The sequence below is a fragment of the Kogia breviceps genome, chromosome 4, assembly GCF_026419965.1.
Source record: "Kogia breviceps isolate mKogBre1 chromosome 4, mKogBre1 haplotype 1, whole genome shotgun sequence".
NCBI classification, from domain to species: Eukaryota; Metazoa; Chordata; class Mammalia; order Artiodactyla; family Physeteridae; genus Kogia; species Kogia breviceps.
The window spans coordinates 175,392,313-175,411,198 of NC_081313.1; the positions used below are offsets into that span (position 1 = coordinate 175,392,313).

The following is an 18,886-nucleotide window of genomic DNA, read 5'->3' on the forward strand; positions in this document are numbered from 1 at the left end:
GCCTTCCCCGCAGAGGCGTGGCCCATGGGCGGGGACTGCGGTCACAGGGCTAGGGATCCCGGAAGGACAGGGGGGGTGGTTAGGTGCGGCCCATGATGCTCCGCCCCATTTAAAGCTAGCTAGTGAGTAGCCCCGCCTCTTGGGGTGGAGGGTGGGGGGCTCTCCACACGCGTGCGCAGTGGGTCATAGAGCCGCCATGCCGGAGCCGCGCGGGTTGTCACCACTGCGGGTGAACGCGGCGTTCGCCGCGCGGTATGGCCGCTACCGGGAGCGCGAGGAGCTGCAGCGGCGTGAGTGCGGGGCGCATGCGCGCGGGGCGCCGGCGCGTGCAGGGCGGTCGGGAAGTCGGGGTTGATCTGGTCCCCCAGGCTGAGCTGGGGGGGGATCCCTTCTGTGCCCCACAGTGAAAGATCGCTATGGGGATAGGGACAGCTGCGGCGACTCCAGCTCCGAGTCTGACTCCGGCGACGAGCGCGTGGTGAGCTTCCCCGCCTCCCTCCCGGACTTGCGGGAGGTCTCCAAGCCCCCCACCGCATCCCGGCCCCGACTTACAGGGGGCGGCTAACCCCCAACCCCATCGCGTCGTACGGGAGCGTCCATCTCCCACCCCCCATTTCCATGAGGGACAGACAGCGCCCTCCCCATCCCCAAGGAGTGGGCAGATCTCTCCTACTTCCCCTCCCCTACCTCGGATCTACCTGCCCGTCTTAATCTGTGAGGTGTGAACCCTCTGTCCACATTTTCGTCCCTAACAGTTTAACCATTTCTCCGTGTCTGCCTCTGCCCCAGAGTGGGGCATCCCTCTGCCACATGGGGCACCCAGCTTTTCCCCATATCAGCCCTGATATCCCCAGCCTCACTGAGCAGTCCAGCCCTTCCTCTCTGTTATGTGTCCTCTGCCCACTTGCCCCTAGGTTGTCCATCCCTTGTTGATACCAGAAAGTGCCACCCACCCCCTTGCCTGCTACCTTCCTCTGTCTCATATCCCGCACCTATGTGTGGCCCACCCCCAAGAGGGCCCCTCTCCTTCCTTCACCTAATTGACCACCCCCCCAATTCAGATCCAGCCCTCCACCCACACCTGCCTCTACCCAGCCGGATTCCCCCCCTTCCTTCCTCCTAACATATACCCCTCTCTGCACACTAATTCCTACACGCTCTCAGCCCACCTGCCCCTGTTGCTTACTGCCCGCATCACAGCCCCTTTCTGAAGTCTGTCCCCACCCCTTTTCCTGCCCCAGGAATTTGACACTCAGCAGGAGCGTGACTTTTACAGGACCCTCTCCTTACTGAAGAAGAAGGATCCGCGCATCTATCAGAAAGATGCCACCTTCTATCAGAGAACAGGTCTGAGACTACTTCTACTGAGGCCCAGATTCCTCATTGCTTTATAGGCGGTTGTGACTGTCTAACGGATCTCCACACGTCAAAACTGATTAGCAAAGGGACTTCCCAGGCAGTCCAGTGGTTAAGACTCCATTCTTCTACTGCAGGGGGGCACGGGTTCAATCCCTGGTGGGGAACTAAGATCCGGCATGCCACGCGGCAAGGCAAAAAAAACCAAAACAAAAAAACCGCTTAGCAGATTGTTTTAGGTTTTGACCTGTTGTCATTAGTAACGGTTGTGTGCTTGGCCCTGTTCTGAGTGTGAATTATTCACTGAATGATCACTGCCAGGTACTTCCAGGTAGTAGCAAGTGTGATGCCTCTTTGATAGCTGGGAACTAGTGGCTTGGGGATCTGAAACCTCGGTCTGACTCTGGCCCAGCCAGCATAGGCTTATTCTCTGCCTGGGGGAGGAAGGGGTTTGTGGATGTGGGGGATGGCAGGTGTCTTCTGGTGTCCCCGCAGCATCGTCCTCGGACAGTAAGGAGGAGCCAGCAGCTGAAGAGAAGCAAAAAAAGGTGCAACCCATGTACCTGAAGGACTACGAGAGGAAGGTTATCTTGGAGAAGGGAGGGTAAGGAGAAAGCCTGACCCCTCTGCTCCCACCTTCCCAGGGCAGGTGGACACATCAGGCACTTAGGGGCAGGGGTGGGAAGAAGCCGGTGACTCACCAGAGTTGAGGGAACCCTGGAGAGCAGGAGCCTTGGTGACCTGCCTGCACCCCACTGCCCCCTCCACCAGCTGTTGCTCTTAGCAGCCCCCTACCCCATGAGGACAGACAGGCCATGGGGAGTCTATTCTGAAGCCTTCTTCCTTCTTCACACAGCAAATATGTCGATGAGGAGAATTCAGACGAGGAGGCCTCCAATCAGAGACTCCAGGTGAGCGGGGTAGAGGCTGGGTGGGGGGCTTGGGGGCGCTTGGAGCCTCAGGGCTGGGCCTGAGGCCCATGTCACTCTCTCTGCAGCAGACCTCAGCAAAAAGTTATGTGGAAGAACAGAAACAGCTGAAGGAAAGGTGAGCCCTGGGGCTGGCTGAGTGGCCAGATGGAAAGGAGTTGAGGCTCTGAGGTTGGGCGGGCCTGGGTTCACATCCAGCTCTGTCACTTAATGCCTGTGTGCCCTTGGGCACGTCGTTTGCTCTCTCTGGGCCTCGGTGTCTGCATCTGTGAAATGGGGTTGGTCATGGGCTCTATGTCACCGTACAACTCTGGGCTTGTCAGGATGAGCTCAGGGATTAGTAGACGGAGCTTGTCTTGGGGCAGCAGGCAGGGCCAGCCCACCCACCCTGAGGCTTGTTCTCTCGCACGGGCAGCTTCCGGGCATTTGTGGAGGACAGTGAAGACGAGGACAGTGCCGGGGAAGGTGGCTCCGGGTTGCTGCAGAAACGTGCTAAAAGCAGAGAGGAGAAGGTGGGTGCTGGGGCCCAGCTAGACGGGGGCTGGTGGCAGAGAGGGGGCCCCGGGGCTCCCACAGACCCTCAGCGCTGGCCTTTCCCCCCAGGCCCAGGAGGATGCTGATTACATCGAGTGGCTGAAGGGGCAGAAGGAGATTCAGAACCCCGACACCCTGAAAGAAATGGTGAGTTCCCATTCATGGTCCCTGACCCACTAAACTACCTGGTCTGCCTCCATCCAACCTTTCCCTGGAAACCGGCCCTTGAGAGGGTAGCCAGGAGCACATTCTCTAAAGATGGGGTGTGTCCCTCTCTGGGCCTCAGCTTCTACATCTATAAAATGAGGATTAGCCCACCTACTTCATAGGCCAGCTGTGAAGCTGCAGTCACTCAAATCCACTGGTTGCCCACATCTGTGCTCCTTCCCTGTCCCCGAGTCCCTGATCCGGGTCCTACTACCCCCGCCCTTCACCCCTAGACTCACCTCAAGGAATATTGGAACAACCCAGAGCTGGATGAGGGGGAGCGCTTCCTGCGGGATTACATCCTCAACAAACGCTACGAGGAGGAGGGAGATGAGGAGGAAGAGGAGGAAGGAGAAGAAGGGTGAGTAGCCATGTCCCCCAGGGGCCTGGAGCCAGCGCTGGCCAGAACGGAGAAGGCACCGGGCGTTTACACTCTTTCATGTAGATCGTAGCAGAGTTAGCCTTTCTTTCCTTTTTCTTTTTGGCTGTGCTGTGTGGCATGCAAGATCTTAGCTCCCCAACCAGGGATTGAACCTGCGGCCCCTGCGGTGGAAGTGTGAGTCTTAACCACTGGACCACCAGGGAAGTCCCCAGAGTTAGCCTTTCTTGAGGAAAAGCTGCAGAGTGTGGGCTCTGGAGCCAGGGGGCCCTGCCACTGGATTTCCATGCCTCGGTTTTCCCATCTGTAAATGGGGGTAACGGTGGCACCCTACCAGAGGATTCTTGTGAGGATTAAATGAGTTACTATGCTGGTACACAGGAGTGCAGGAGCTCGGCTGGCGCCCCCAGTCCCATCGAATCTCGTCCCTCAGGGTCCCTGGCCCCCCGGTCCAGCTGGCCGTGGACGACTCCTCAGACGAGGGTGAGCTGTTTCTGAAGAAACAGGAGGACTTTGAGCATAAGTACAACTTCCGCTTCGAGGAGCCAGACTCTGCCTCGGTGGGTGGCCAGTGCCAGCTCCAGGGAGGACCTGGCCCGCAGGGTCCAGGCCGGGAGAGCCTGGAATCATCTCTGCTGCCCACAGGTCAAGACCTATCCTCGGAACATCACATCCTCCGTGCGCCAAAAGGACGAGCGCAGGAAGGAGAGGAGGGAAGAGATGCGGGAGAGGAAGAGGAGGGTGAGTGTCTGTTGGGGCGGTGCGCTCTGAGGAGGAGGGGCCCAGCCTGTGGGGGGAGGGGGGAGCCCATACCCTCCCTCTCCCATGAACTGCCGCCTGCAGGAGAAAGTGAGGAAGCAGGAGGAACTCAAGCAGCTGAAGAACCTGAAGAGGAAGGAGATTCTGGCCAAGCTGGAGAGGCTGCGGCAGGTCACAGGCAACGAGACACTGGGCTTTGAGGAGCAGGACCTCGAGGACGACTTTGACCCCGCCCAGCACGACCAGCTCATGCAGGTGTGGCCCCAGAGCCCCAGCCCGGCTGTGCAGCTGAGTGCTCAGAGCATGGCTCTGGAATCAGCAGTCCCTTCCTGGCTGTGTGGCCTCAGAAAAGTGACTTGACCTCTCTGATCCTGTGTCTCTGTCTATAAAGTGGGTCTAACTGCAGCATTTACGTCAGGGTTGTTGTAAAGATAGCCTGAGAGGAATACTAAATGTTAATTAACTTGGCAAATGCTCAAGGAACTGTGGGTTGTGGTGTTTCCTTTAAGCTCATTTATTGAGCAGTTAGTGTTTATTGTTGTATTTGGGGAAACACAGCTTCAGGCTGTTGGAACAGGCGATGAGCGCTGGATGGGAGAGCAGTGGGGACCACGGGCACCGCAAAGCTGCCCCTGACTAAGCCTGGGAGGTCAAGGAAGGAGACTAAGGATGCATAGGTGGGCCAGGTGAAAACTGGAGTGGGTGGGTGCTGTCTGGTCGGAGTTCAGTCTTCACTTTCTAGAAGCTTCTCAGTCTTGAGCTTCAGCTTTTCAATATTTGGCAGTAGTTTCTGTCTCTTGGGGAGCCTGTGAGAACATAGTGAGATGCAGCCCAGCGTCCAGCATGTAGTAGGTGCTTATAAACGGCACGGTTAGCAATATCTGCCTTTGCCAGCCAGTGGAACAGGGGGCAGAGAGCAGGGGGGTCAAGGGGCCAAGATGAGCCAAAAGTGGGTGTGGAGGGGCCCAGACACACAGAGTTCCCCCGACATCAGGAGCTGAGGGGGGTGCTGGGAGGCCATGTAAGGTGCAGGAGTACTGCCATCTGGGGGGAGTGGGCCGTGCCCACCCTCCTGGCCCCAACCCTGCAGAAGTGCTTCGGGGACAAGTACTACGGAACCATGGAGGAGGAGAAGCCACAGTTTGAGGAAGAGGAAGGGCTTGAAGGTGAGGTCACCTGGGGCAGTGGGCTGGGGGCGGGGGGTGCTTGGCCTGACCTGACCCCCTGGCCCACCCCTGCCCGCCTGTCCTCTGGAATCAGACGACTGGAACTGGGACACGTGGGCTGGGCCGGAGCAGGGTGGAGCCTGGAGCCAGCAGGAGCCGCACTGCGAGGACCCCGACTTCAATGTAGGTGCCCTGGGCGCGGGGATCTGGGGGTCCTCAGAGGGTCCCGAGGACCGCAAGGGCAGGCCTGACCTGCGCATCCCGACAGATGGATGCCGACTATGACCCCAGCCAGCCTCAGAAGAAGCAGCAGCGCAAGGCTCCTTCATTGGGCAAGAAGCGAAAGTCGCCCTTCGCCACAGCTGTAGGGCAGGAGAAGCCGGTGTTTGATCCCGGTGAGGCCCGGGTGGGCGGCCATGGGCAGGCAGGGGCTCCACAGGGCCCGGCACACCCCGGCAGCCTGGCTCTGTCCCCGCTCAGGGGACAAGACATTCGAGGAGTACCTGGACGAGTATTACCGGCTGGACTACGAGGACATCATCGATGACCTGCCCTGTCGCTTCAAGTACCGCACGGTGGTGCCCTGCGACTTCGGGCTCAGCACCGAGGAGGTGGGACCCTGGGGGTACCTGCTAGGCAACGGGGAGCCTGGAGCCATATGTGCTGTGACATGGCCTGTTTTTTCATCTCGGAAACAATAGGAATAATAGTGCTGATGACAGTACTAATGATATTACTTGCCTCAAAGGGTTTCTGTGAGGCAGCGGCTCAAACGGTGCTTTGCCCACAGCAGGCTCCAGTAAATATTAGTTTTAATTCTGTTACCGTATATCGGCAGCAGGGTGACCATTAAGACTTGACACAGGTTCAAATCCTGGTTCAGCCGCTCACCAGCTGTATAATCTTCTTGGACCTGTGACTAGAGCCTCTGTGCCTGGGTTTCCCCATCTGTAAAACAGGCCTCATAACAGCCCCACCTCATGGATGTGGATGTGAAAAAAATATGCTTTGAATGTCACTTGTGCCTTAGCCACGATGGCTATGGATGCTTGACAGTAAAAATAGACGATGTTTATTGAGCTTATAACATCTGCATCCACTTCATCTTCCTGATGACCTTCCAGTAGGTTCTAAGGGGGTGCCCAACTCATAAGCGAGGAACCTGGGCCTCATCTGTAATTAGCAAACCCAGTCATTGGCATGGAGACCCCTGCCCTGGTCTGAGGCTGCTGGGACCACAGTACATGGGTCAGGGCTCAAGGGCCCAAATTGTAATCTGAGAGTAGCCACTTCCTGGCTATGTGACTGGGGACAAGGATCCCCTCTCTGAGCCTCAGTTTCCCCATCCAATGCCCCCAACAACAAAAGAAATCAATCAGCCTCTGCAGAAATCAGTTCTTTCTCAGCATCATGACATTTCTGCTGGGTGGAACAAGCATTACCCTGCTTTGACCCATGAGGTGACTAAGGCTTAAGAGTCAGGACCCCCCTCTCCCTGCCCTTGCAGATCCTCACTGCCGACGACAAGGAGCTGAACCGGTGGTGCTCCCTGAAGAAGACCTGCATGTACAGGTGACGGGGTGGGGCTGGGCCAGGTGCCCCGGGAGGAGGGGCGGGCAGGCTGAAGGCAAGCACGGGCACCACCCAGAGCACCCAGCGACAGGTGTGTCTGCCGGGCGCCTGCAGGTCGGAGCAGGAGGAGCTGCAGGACAAGAAGGTGTACAGCCAGAAGGCCCAGAACATATGGAAAAAGAGGCAGATCTTCAAGTCACTCTGCCCAGAGGAGTAAGTATTGCTGGTTGTAGGGGGTGGGTGGGCTTGGGAGGCTGCCAGGCCCAGGTTTGAGTCATGCTCTGTCAGCCGTGTGTCACATGACCTTGGGAGTGGGGTTTCCCTTCTCTGATACCTGGGTATCAAGTCCTGGCTGGGCTGTAGCTTTGTGACGTTGGGCAAGTCACTTTCCCTCTCTGGGCCTGCTGCCTTATTTATAAAATGGGGATAAAGATGGCTCACTTCTTGTTGGGGGTTTTCTTTTTTTTTTTTTTTGAGGATTAAGTGAATTAATTCAGGTACAGTGCTTAAAACAGTGAGTTCTGGATAGGTATTAGCTCTTGTTATTATGCCTGTTATTTCCTGATCTATAAATCAGGAGTGACAAAAGCTCACAGAGTTGATGTAAAGCTAAAATGAGTTAATTTGTGTGAAGAGCTTAGTGCAGGCCCAGGCTTAACAATCAAAATTATCAGTGACACAACCAGCCTCAGAGTTCAGTAGAAAAATTCCAGTTTGGTATTGCATTAGACCCACGTTTGAGTCCCAGGCAGGCCCCTGAATTGTTTTTTTTTTTTTTTTTTTATTTTTGGCCGCACCGCGCGGCATGTGGGATCTCAGTTCCCCGACCAGGGATTGAACCCGCGCCCCCTGCAGTGGAGGCACGGAGTCTTAACCACTGAACCGCCAGGGAAGTCCAGGCCCCCGAATTCTGAGCCTCTCCTTTTCACATCTATAAAAATGGGGGGTGGAAAGCCTAATTGTAACTGGCCTGGGCTGAGCCACGCCTTCCTCCTCCAGGACAGAGATGCCCACAGAAGCCACAGGGAAGCCACAGAGAGACAAAGCTGGCCCACAGGGGCAGCTGCTGGCACCCGATGGGGCCTGTGGGAAGTGGCCCCAGCCTGAGAGCCCCCCAGTACAGGAAGAGGCAGCCCCTGCAACACCCACTGAGAAGCCGGCCCCCCAGAGGCAGAGAAGGGGCAAGAAGGCACGTCTCCTGGGCCCCACAGTAACACTTGGTGGACGCGAGTTCAGCCGCCAGAGACTGCAGGCCTTTGGCCTCAACCCCAAACGGCTGCACTTCCGCCAGCTGGGCCGGCAACGGAGGAAGCAGCAGGGGCCTAAGAGCCACCCCTGAGCTCAAGGGAGCCTGCAGGGGCCTTGGGGCTCCTCCCCTTCAATCAAGCCCCTTCTTATCGACTGTATAGACCCTCACATCTACCTGTGGGCAAGGGAGTCTTCCCGTCTTAGAGATGTAAAAGCTGAGGCCTACTCAATAAGCTTCCCCAGATGACCTGGAACCTCACCTCGAGACATACCCTGAGCCCCATCCCTCAAATGCTGGGCCCAGCCATAGCCAAGGTCAAGTCAAACGGCTTTATTAGTCCCCATTGGTCACAGCCCCTCCTCCCTCCCACCAGCCCTTGGCAGGATGGAGGCTTTGGGACCAGTGAGGGGCATGGACGGTCCAGTGCAAACTACAGTACTGAGTCAGGCCCTGAGTGGGTGCCCGGGGGCCCTCCTTCCCTGCCCTGTGAGGAGGGCCCAGCTGGTGGGAGGCGGGTGTGCGGGCTCTGTTCCTGGCTGAATGGCCCTGGCCCGGAGGCTTCTTGGACTGCTCTCAGCTGCACTTGTCAGTGGGGGGAGTTCAAGCTCCCACACCCAGTGTGACATAAATAAAAAAATAAATAGGGTCTGCCTTCTCCCTCATCCCCGCCCTTTATAAAAACACAAAGTCCTCAGAGCTTGGGCGTTTAGCCTTGAGGAGCCGGCCTGTGCGAGGGAGCCGCAGTGTTGGCTGGGAGGGCTGGGAGCAGAGGTCGTCCAGGCTGTGGTCCTGAGCATGGCCCTCAACCAGGGTGAACATTGGGTATCGCTCTGTGGCTGAGGAGGAGCTGAGGACCTGGTGGGAGGAGAGAGAACAGCTCAGCCCGAAAACCATGTTAATTACCCTAGTAGGTATAATTATCTTAACAGGTATATTTATTAGGTGCTTCCAGAACTCAACTCCCATCCCTCCAGGGCAGTGATGCAGGCCAGCCAATCAGCACCTTCTTTGCCCTGGCTATAGTGATTGGCTCAGTGATGAGCACATGACCCTGTGCAGCCAATGAACCACAGCTGTGGGATTTTCAGCCCTGGGATTTTCTCTATCTGCTGAGAAGGTGCCCAGAGACCCTGGTGGCCACTTCTTGCCACCATAAGGGTAAAGCCTGGATAGGAAAACAGAGCCAAAGGACAAGGCAGGGTCCTACCACTTAACCCCCTGGAAGCAGCTGTCCCCTTAAATTTTTCATTTCGTGCCTCTTTTTGCTCTAATTAGAGCTGGGCTTTTGCAGCTTGTGGTCAGGATAATAATCTTAACAACATAACCTAGACGTGTGGCCCTGCCAGGTCTGCTGGCCTCAAAGCCTCTGTTCCTCTTCTACCCTAGCCCTGCCCTTTGCCTCCCACCCTCCAGCATGCCTTGCTCACCCTGGTCAGCTCTGAGCAGAGCGTCTCAAACTCCTTCCTGTCTCCAGCATAGAACCCCACAGTACAGCTCGGGTCCATCTTGGCAAAGGCCATCTTGCGGGGTGAGGTGCAATGGAAGGACTGGGGCAGACAAACAAGGGAGGCTCAGGGGGAACCCTCCACAGGCCTCCAACCCCACCCTGGGGATCCCAGCTCACCTCTAGGGGGAAGTCAGCCTGGCTGACATCCACAGTGGGCTGGCAGTAGTGAGGGTCCAGGTAGAGGAGGAAGTCATCTGCAGGGGAGGAAGCGTGAGCAGGGGTGGAAGAGGGTGAGGTGGGATGGGATGAAGCAGGATGGGGTGGGCCTACCCTGATAGCCAATGAAGTACAGCGAGTGGCGTGGCTTTCCCCCCATGATGCCAAGGCACAGCTCTGAACGCAGGAGCTCCTGCAGGGAAGCAAGTGGGTGAAGGTAAGGACCCACAGCAGGTGCTGTCAGTGAGCATTGTAAGCACTGTCAACAGATGCATAGCAAAGGCCCAACGTGTGCAAACCCAAGCCTGTGCTGGGCCCTGGGGGGCAGCAGTGACCAAGATAGACAAAACCCTGCCCTCATGCAGCTGATGTTGTAGCGTGGGAGAACAGGGAACAAGATGAGCAAGTTACGTCACGTGTCGCAAGGCGGTAACACTCTGGAGAAAGAATAAAGGCGGGAAGAAGGCTTTGCGATTTTAAATAGGGGAATCAGGAAAAGGCCTCACTGAGAGATGATGTTTTAGCGAAGAGTTAAGGGAGTTAAGAATGCATCTTGGGATACATATAGCTGATTCACTTTGTTATAGAGCAGAAACTAACACACCATTGTAAAGCAATTATACTCCAATAAAGATGTTAAAAAAAAAACAGAAGAGTGCATCTTGGGAAAGAGCGCTCCAAGTGATGGGAACAGCAAGTGCAAAGGCTCTGAGGCAGGTGTCTTCTGAGAACAGTGAAGAGGCCTGTGTGGCTGGAGCGGAATGAAGTGAGTTGGAGAGTGTGGGCAGACGGTACAGGGCCTTGTGGGCTGTGGAGAGCTCTTTGGCCTTTATTCCGGGTGTAAACACATGAGGGTCTTTCCAGCCTTGCTGTTCCTTTTGCCTGGAACACTCCTCTGGCTTCTCACTTGCTTCTGGCTAGAGAGGGGCTTTCCTAGGCTGTGCAGCCACCCGCATCTGCCCTTCGTGTTAATTTTGGTTCCTTTGAGTCCGAGTTGTAACACCACAGCTGTCAATTTGGTTCCACATACACTTCCTGTTATTCCCCCATTAGAACGTCTGTTCCCAGAGGGCATCAGTTGTTGCCTGTTCACCTCTGAATCCCCAGCAGCTGGGACAGTTCTTGGCACATAATTGGTGCTCCGTAACTACTGGATAAACCGATGAAGAGATGAAGGAAGCGTAAACATCTAACCCAAGCTGAAAAAGTCTGCAGGGCTCCTGGGGGGAGGCGTGGCAGAATCTGGTAGAACCTACCTTCATGCAGGGCACGTACACGGGGTTGAGAGTCTCGCCACCCAGCCGCACTGGCACCAGGATGACCACGGACTTCCACTCAGCTGTGGGGTCTGGCCTGGCCACCAGGCGTGCCACATCCGCCTTGTACACTGGAAGGACAGGGCAGCAGGTCACATTCTCTCCGGCCCTTCAAGCCTCAAGAGTATGGTCCTCCATCCTCAGGGGACCAACCCTGCCTGAGCAACCTCTCGGGGTGACACTCCTGTCATCGGCAGAAAAGCACCTTTCCAGTGTCCCCCCACCCCAAGCTCCCTCAGACAATCCCAGGGCCTCCAGGCAGGTGTGGACATCCCCATTTTACAGAGAGGGCAACTGAGGCCCTGAGATTTAGACAAACAGCGTAAAGCTAGGAGGAGCTGGAGAGCCTGCCCCGCAGCCCACGGTGCCTCTAGTCCTCCCAGACTCCTGGGTTTCTAAGAGGGAAATGGGAGCGCTGAGCAATCCACCCGTCAGCTAAAAGTTCCTGAGTGTCCCTCCTCAAGTCCCATCTGCTGGTTTCTCCTCTCCCGCCTCCTCCCTTGTGGCTGTGTGAGCCCCCTCCTGGCTCCCAGCAAAGTGCATCCAACCCTTTCCGGAGACACAGCTGCTACGGTCTGACTGCTTGTGCCCCCCTCTAAATTCATGTTGAAATCTTACCCCCCAAGGTGATGGAATTAGGAAGTGGGGCCTTTGGGAGGGGATTAGGTCAGGAGTGAAATCACTGCCCTTATAAAAGGGACCCCAGGGAGCTCGCTTGCCCCTTTTGCTACCTGAAGACACAGCAAAATGAACCAGGAAGTGGGCTTCCAACAGACATGGAAACTGCCAGTGACTTGTTCTTGGACTTCCCAGCCTCCAGAATTATGAAAAATAAATCCCTGTTGTTCACAAGCCACCCAGTCTATGTTTTTTGTGTGTGTTGTTTTGTTTTTTTGGCCATGCCGCGCAGCTTGAGGGATCTTAGTTCCCCGACCGGGGATCAACCAGGGCCCCGGCAGTGAAAGCGCAGAGTCCTAACCACTGGATCGCCATGGAATTCCCTGGTCTATGGTATCTTTGTTACAGCAGCCCTAACAGACTAAGAAAAAGGCTCTCCTGAACTGTTTTCGAGAGAGTAACAACAATAAAAGCCAATATTTAGTGAATACTTACTATGTGAGAAGCACTATCCTAAGGGTTTTACTTTTATCACCGACTCACTTAATCCTCATGACAATCTATGAGGCAGAGGAGACCCGCCTTTCGTACATGTTGGAACTGTTTACACAGTAAGAGTGAGTTGGACCTGCGAGAGGAATTCCTTATGTCTTTCATTCTATCACTCAGGGAGAAGCCCCTGAAGTCTCCTCTCCTGGTTCCAGAGGGAGGGAAGGAATCCAGAGCACCCCGACCCAGTGTGGGCCTTGAATCCTTTCCAAGGGTCCCTCTGCCGCAGAACCTGTTTCAGCAACTGAGGAATGTGGGTCCTAAGAGGCAGCTGAGGTAGTGACTGGCTCAGGGTGAGAACCCTGTGACCTTGGCTCCCAGCCCCTTACCTGTGCAGTCCTGAGAAACATACACCACCAGGCGGGTGACCTCTGAGCAGCTCTCCACAGCTTTCCTGGGGATGGGAGGAAAGGCCTGAGTTCCTGGGGGTACCGAGTAGCTCCCGTGTCCCCTGCAGCGGCCCTCACCTGAGTATGTGCGCCACCAGGGACGGCCCATACCAGTCACCCGCCTTCTTGCCCGAGCTCTGCCCAAGCTCCACCAGCCGGTGTAGGCCGAAGGGGGCCCGGGGGTGGTCAGCGAACCAGGATACAATCTGCCGGTGCCGGCGCTCCTGCTCCGGCTCAGGGGCAGCCTGGGCCCAGCGCGGAGGCATCCAGTGGGCAGGCCCACGGTACCGGTTGGGAGAGGCCAACCCCGATGGCTCAGTGGGGCCCAGGCCCGCGCCCAGGGACCATGTCCAGTCTGGTAGGGATGGAGTTAAGAGTCAAATGGCGATGGTGTAGGGGGGCGGGGCACAGTTCCCACTATCCGTGATTTACACACAACTCTACTGCTCCAGAGATGCCGTGTTTTAACTACAGTTTTCACATTCCTTCAACTTATTTTCTAAACAACTCTCACTCCCCGCCCCCCCACAAGCTTACTTTACACACAATTCTAACCTGACTTTAAACTCTTTGTTTACAAACAGTTCTAACAGTGCTGACCTGTGGTGGGCGCTACGCTCCTACTGTGCCCTTCCCCCTCCACCGCTCACCTCTGGGCAGGAAGTGCAGCAGCAGTCCCTGAGCTAGCATCATCTGCCCACTCCGTAACATGCATCCCCAGCCACAGTCCGAGGTCAGGCAGCCCCCGGCGAGAGGTGGGAAGTCCCGGCGGTATGTGAACCACAGGCGAGATACAAAGTCCCGCTGGAAACGCTGGATGTCACCTACAAGAGCAGACTTGTCAGTTGCCACCAGAAACACCCCTGGGGGACTCCTCCAACTCTAGCCAGGGGCTACCAGCTCACCCTCGCCCTCGAAGCGGTAGCGGCGGCCACAGAGATGGACGTTGGAGAGCTTGCTAAAGCTGGTCCGGCTTTTGACTGCCCAACCTGGGGAGACATGGGGCAGTGTCCAGCAAGATGAAGCACTTGCTTGGCAGACACGCAACCTAACAGGGCGGCAACAGCGCTTAAATGCTCCCATCTGTGTGATGGGGACTATCCTAGTTCCTATCTCAGGGAAGGCTCTGGGGAATCCGTGCTACATTTCTCCTGGCTGGAGGCGGCGCCCCTAGTAACAGCCACATGCATGTCTGCCGTTTATTCGGGATGAATCAAAGCACGTCTGATTACTGTACCCATTTTACAGAGGAGGAAAATGGAGGCACGGGGAAACAAAAAACCTTGCCCAAGGTCACACGGGGAATCGACTGAGGATTGTAAACACATTCCCCTATTGGACCTGCCAGCCAGAGGCCCGCTCTGGGCAGGGCAGGGCGGGGGACCTACCCACAGGTGACTCACGGGAGGGGAACAAAGGGTGGAGTACTTGACAGGCGCAGGGTCTGGTTCTCCTTGACTCCCACCGACCTCCAAGGCCACGGCCCGCCTGAACCCTCAGTTCGCTCCCACCTCAGAACGCAACCCCGGGGCCCGCCCCCTCCTCACCGTACTTGACGTTGTTCCAGGCTGTCAGGAACTTCGCTTTAAACTTGTCCACTTCGTCCGGCTCCCCCGGGCCGGTCCCGGGCGACGCAAGAGCGGGGCCGCTGGCTCCGGAGGGCCCCAGGCCGTTGGGATCCGGGGTTCGGGGGCGCCGTGGCCTGCGGCCCTCGGGGCTGCGCGCGTCCTCCTGGCTGCCGCTGCGGTACTGAGCTGCGGCCGGCGACACGGAGTTCATGGGCGCGCCGGGAGGGCTGACCGAGGGCCCCAGGGGCCGCGCTCGAGCGCCCCAGGGGCCAGGACGCAGCCAGGACGCGGGCGTCCAGGAAGGCGCTAGTGGGCCCCCGGCACGGCGACCAGGCCCCTGGGCCCTGTGCGGGACGGTGTCACCGCCGCCGCCGCCGCCGCCGCCATTTTAGCGGCCCTGGCCCCGGGAGGGAGGCGGGCGTGACACAGCCGGACGCCCCGCCCAAGCCCGGACCCCAGCTTGGGTCCCCGGCCCCAGCCCCGTGTGGCCGCGCTGTGACCTCCTGACGCCGCGCCTCCCTGCGGCGGCCCGCGACCCCCTCCACCGCCCGTCCTATCGCAGAGCCCAGGCGCGGCCGAGCCCCGGGAGGTCCTTATCGGAGGCCCCAGAGCCGGGAAGCCCCGCGCCAGGCCCCGCCCCTCGCCGGTTCCGGCCCCGCCCCGCCCGGGGCCCGCCCCCTCTGTGCGCTGGGGGACTGACCCCCAGGCGGGGCCCCTACGCGGTTTGCACCTGCCCACGTCCGCCAGAGGATCAGAGCGCTGCTCTGCGGGCTGCGCACCCAAGACCTGCCTCGGTCGGGGGCCCAACCTGTGCGTGACACCCACTCCCCCAAACTCTCCCTTCAAGCCACACCCCTAAGTGCTTTAGTTTCCCCAGGAGCAAAAGGGCTCAAATACCCGCAACAACATAAACGAATCTTCCTAATGTTGCTGTGGGAAAGAAGCCAGACAAAAAAGAAGAGTGTATACTCGCTGGTCCCATTTATTTAAACTCTAGAAAATGCAACCTCATCTATAGCCATAGAGAGCAGGTCAGTGGTTGCCTGGGGGTGGGGTGGGGAGATGTGGGAGCGAGGGATAAAAAAGGGCTTAGGATGTGTTTAGTATCTTGATTGTGGTGATGGTTTCCAGCATGTGAAAGCTCAACGGGCTGTACACATTAAAAGTGTGTGGTTTGTTGTATGTCAGTTATACCTCAAGAAAGCTGTAAAAATTTTTCAGTGCATCTAACTCAGGGGAATGTTAGGAGCACAAGCTGAGGTCATTCTGGTAAAGCGCTTAGCGAGGCATTTGAGGCACAGTTAGGGCTCAGAGAAAGACCATCATGACCTCAAAGGCAGAATGAGTGCCCTGGGAACCACAGAGACGGTGGCCTCCAGTGGCCAGCCCACGGGCTCTGTCCTCAGCAGGCAGAAGGAAGTTGGATGAAGGATTTAGACGAGGGCATGCAATGTGAAGAAGGCACAAAAGTACAGTCACCTTCCTGACTTCTCACCTTTGGTTCTCCCCTCCTTCACTTCCCTTCAACCACACACCTGCCTCCTTCCTCAAATTCAACAGGTACCAATACACCTCAAGACCTTTGCACTTGCTGTTGCCTCTGCTTAGACATCTCTTCCCTGAGATATCTGCAGGGCTGTCCCTCAACCTCTTTCAGGACTTTATTCAAATGTCATCCCTGCAGTGTGACCACCTTCAAAATTCCACCCCACCCCTCCCGTTGGGATCCTTCCCCCTTCCCTGCTTTTTTTTTTTTTTTCCAGAGCAGTTATCATAACCTGATTGTCTGAGTCAACTTGGACTGCTATAACATTAGTGCATGGTGAGGGCCCTATTCCTAGTGAAGTCCTCACATGGCCTTTCCTTGGTGCATTGTACACAGAGAGAGATACCTCATGTCTCTTCCCTCTTTTTAATCCCATTAGGGGGGCTCCACCCTCATATCCTCATCTAAACCTAATCCCCTCCCAAAGGCCCCTCCTCCTAACACCATCACACTAGGGGGTTGGATTTCAACCTGTGAATTTTTGGGGGGGGGGACACAAATGTTCAGACCATAGCACTGATCTTATATTTATATGTGTAATTTTTATGTTTTTCACCTCTGTCCCCACCACATCACTAGAGCAGGCATCTCTGTCCATCTTGGTCACTGCTGCCTCCTCAACATGGGGCCTGGCATATGGTAGTTATTATTTTTAAAAACATCTTTATTGGAGTACAGTTGCTTTACAATGATGTGTTAGTTTCTGCTGTATAACAAAGGGAATCAGCTATACATATACATATATCCCCATATCTCCTCCCTCTTGCGTCTCCCTCCCTTTTTTTTTTTTTTTTTTTTTTTTTTTTTGCGGTTCGCGGGCCTCTCACTGCCGTAGCCTCTCCCGTTGCAGAGCACAGGCTCCGGACGCGCAGGCTCAGCGGCCATGGCTCACGGGCCCAGCCGCTCCGCGGCATGTGGGATCTTCCCGGACCGGGACACGAACCCGCGCCCCCTGCATCGGAAGGCGGGCTCCCAACCACTGCGCCACCAGGGAAGCCCTGGCATATGGTAGTTATCAAACAACTTGTGGAGTGGAAGGAGAGCTTATAGCTTCACAGGGGACAGATGGACTGGGGCGGCCCCAGGTGACCCCTTCTGTTTGATTTGCTGGCTGAAGCCCGCCCCAACCGTGGTCACACCTCCCGCCTTGGTCAGGCAGGATGATAACCACTTGTACGAGTTGTCTCACAACAGGAGCTCCCAGTAAAGAATATGGTGCTGCCGCTGAAACTAACTGGGAGAATTTGGGAGGGGCCAAAAGGAGGGAGGAGATGCCAGCCCATAATATTGTCCTACAGACCTCCCAGGATCCTTCTTGCTAGGGTCCGTCTTGGCTGAGAGATGCACGCGCCACCAGAAAGGACCCTGAGTCAGGCTATATGTGGGCCAAGCAAGATGACTGGCCAGAGACAACCCGGAAACTAACCCCATTACCATAAAACCTAAGACTGTGAGCCACGTGGCAGAGCAGTTCTCCCGGGTGCCCTTACCCTGCTGCTCTCCACCCGGGCGCCCCTTTCCAATAAAGTCTTTTACTTTGTCGGTACGTGCGTCCCCTAGGACAATTCATTTCCGTGTTAGACAAGAGCTCACTCTCGGGCACTGGAAGGGGTCCCCCTTCCTGCAACAGTTCCTTCCTGGAGGAGGGCAGTGATTCACAGTGTGAGCTTCAATTTCTTCTCTTCACTCCCCCTCCATACAAGTACAGCCACAACCTCAGCTCCCCATCTGGGTCTCTGTCCCCACCCAGCATCCAGCTGCCACCTGTATCCCCCCCGGGATGTCCCCCAGGCTCCCCAGTTTTGGTTTTCACCCCCACTGGCTTTTCCTCCCGTGCCCTTGGCTCCTCCCCACCCAGCCTTCATCGCCTTCCTTCCTGGGGGGTCTGTCAGCCCACCTACTAATCTGTCCCCAATAGTCCTCATGTCCCCAAAGGAGGACAATAGTTATGGGCAGACGCTGCAGCCAGGTGTCTTAGACAGGTGACCTTGCTCCTCTATACCTCAGTTTCTTCATCTGCCAGATGGGATAGTAATAGTACCTACTTCCTAGGGTTTGGGAGAAGAATTAAATGAATATGCAAAATGTTTAAAACATAGCAACCACCACTTCACTTTGAATTGTTACTGCTATTGTCTTTCTTATTCCCACCACTGCCCTCTCAGGTCTGGCCCCCGCCACCACTGTTGCATCCTTCCTGGCCTCCTGAATGCCATCTCTGACCCCTCAAATCCACACAACAGCTGGAAGAACCTATCTATTTATAAAATTATTTTCATGAACAATTTCCACCACAACAAAAAAATCTAGAGCAGCACTGTTTAATAGAAACATAACATGAGGTACATTTTCCAATATTCTAGTAGCCATGTTAAAAAAAAAATACAGCTAGTTCAATTAAAAAGCGGGCATGGGGGACTTCCCTGATGGTCCAGTGGTTAAGAATCCGCCTTCTAGTGCAGGGGACGTGGGTTCAATTCCTGGTCGGGGAACTAAGATCCCACACGCTGTGGGGCAACTAAGCCCTCGCACCGCAACTACTGAGCCCGTGCTCTAGAGCCTGCACGCCACAACTAGAGAGAAGCCTCTGCACGTCAGGAAGAGCCCACGTGCCAAAACGAAGACCCCGTGTGCCGCGACTAAGACCTGACGCAGCCAAATAAATAAATTAATTTTTTTTAAAAAAAGTGGGCATGTAAGCAGATAGGGTAAGGGTCCCTGGAAGAAAAGAACCAGATATACCTTTTTGACATAAGAGAAGCCATTTTTTGCCTAAGCCATTTTGTGATCTAAGGCCAGTGACAGTGCTTGCCCTAGAACAGTCTCAGTAATTAATGATCTTAAGGGAACAAAAGAATGCAGGAATGAACCGCTGTTATCAGGCAAGAGAAGTAACAATAGCAAAGATAATAAATCCGTTGTAAAGACTTCCAGTTCTGTTTCAGTGGTAAAGACTAGCCTGAAGCAGTGTCTTGAGCTGTTTTGCAAAATTCAAACTCCCCTCCCTCAAGTGCTCAGTCACCAGATCAACTAGAACCTAAGGAATGATGATGCTGACCTTTTCTGACCCTCTTGATTTCATCAAC

The 18,886-nt window shown here is 55.8% G+C and overlaps 2 protein-coding genes across 9 annotated transcripts; one reads left to right on the top strand and one right to left on the bottom strand.

Moving 5' to 3' along the window:
- Positions 1-43: 43 nt before the first annotated feature.
- On the top strand, positions 44-8,797 carry KRI1 (KRI1 homolog). Of its 4 annotated transcripts, none has more exons than XM_059062129.2 (19): positions 44-290; positions 405-478; positions 1,242-1,347; positions 1,852-1,960; positions 2,213-2,267; positions 2,354-2,403; positions 2,701-2,797; positions 2,889-2,966; positions 3,260-3,387; positions 3,839-3,965; positions 4,051-4,146; positions 4,249-4,419; positions 5,255-5,330; positions 5,425-5,513; positions 5,599-5,725; positions 5,811-5,941; positions 6,838-6,902; positions 7,017-7,115; positions 7,902-8,797. In XM_059062129.2, the coding sequence occupies exons 1-19, from the start codon at positions 197-199 to the stop codon at positions 8,239-8,241; spliced, it is 2,112 nt and encodes a 703-aa protein (XP_058918112.1). In that variant the 5' UTR covers positions 44-196; the 3' UTR covers positions 8,242-8,797. The 4 variants fall into 4 exon arrangements, with proteins under 4 accessions (XP_058918112.1, XP_058918113.1, XP_066888912.1 ...); XM_059062130.2 differs by having other exon boundaries at positions 160-290; positions 2,357-2,403; XM_067032811.1 differs by having other exon boundaries at positions 178-290; positions 1,277-1,347.
- Positions 8,467-14,698, bottom strand: ATG4D (autophagy related 4D cysteine peptidase). Of its 5 annotated transcripts, XM_067032813.1 has the most exons (11): positions 14,234-14,698; positions 13,592-13,675; positions 13,337-13,510; positions 12,765-13,041; positions 12,627-12,691; positions 11,071-11,201; positions 10,908-10,961; positions 9,929-10,007; positions 9,776-9,852; positions 9,579-9,698; positions 8,467-9,006 (listed from the first exon to the last, which is right to left on the bottom strand). In XM_067032813.1, exons 1-11 carry the CDS (start codon positions 14,463-14,465, stop codon positions 8,824-8,826), a joined length of 1,476 nt encoding a protein of 491 aa, XP_066888914.1. In that variant the 5' UTR covers positions 14,466-14,698; the 3' UTR covers positions 8,467-8,823. The 5 variants fall into 5 exon arrangements, with proteins under 5 accessions (XP_066888914.1, XP_058918121.1, XP_066888915.1 ...); XM_059062138.2 differs by lacking the exon at positions 10,908-10,961; XM_067032814.1 differs by lacking the exon at positions 13,592-13,675 and having other exon boundaries at positions 14,234-14,561.
- Positions 14,699-18,886: the final 4,188 nt, after the last annotated feature.

Excerpts from the sequence above, each read along its gene's own strand:
- KRI1 (XM_059062129.2), top strand. The coding sequence starts at position 197 with ATGCCGGAGCCGCGCGGGTTGTCACCACTGCGGGTGAACGCGGCGTTC. Across the intron at positions 3,388-3,838 it reads GAGGAGGAAGGAGAAGAAGG|GGTCCCTGGCCCCCCGGTCC; the intron begins GTGAGTAGCCAT and ends CTCGTCCCTCAG. Across the intron at positions 3,966-4,050 it reads AGGAGCCAGACTCTGCCTCG|GTCAAGACCTATCCTCGGAA; the intron begins GTGGGTGGCCAG and ends TGCTGCCCACAG.
- ATG4D (XM_067032813.1), bottom strand. The coding sequence starts at position 14,465 with ATGAACTCCGTGTCGCCGGCCGCAGCTCAGTACCGCAGCGGCAGCCAG. Across the intron at positions 13,511-13,591 it reads CTACCGCTTCGAGGGCGAGG|GTGACATCCAGCGTTTCCAG; the intron begins GTGAGCTGGTAG and ends CTGCTCTTGTAG. Across the intron at positions 10,008-10,907 it reads CAGCTGCTGGGGATTCAGAG|GAGCTCCTGCGTTCAGAGCT; the intron begins GTGAACAGGCAA and ends GCTTCCCTGCAG.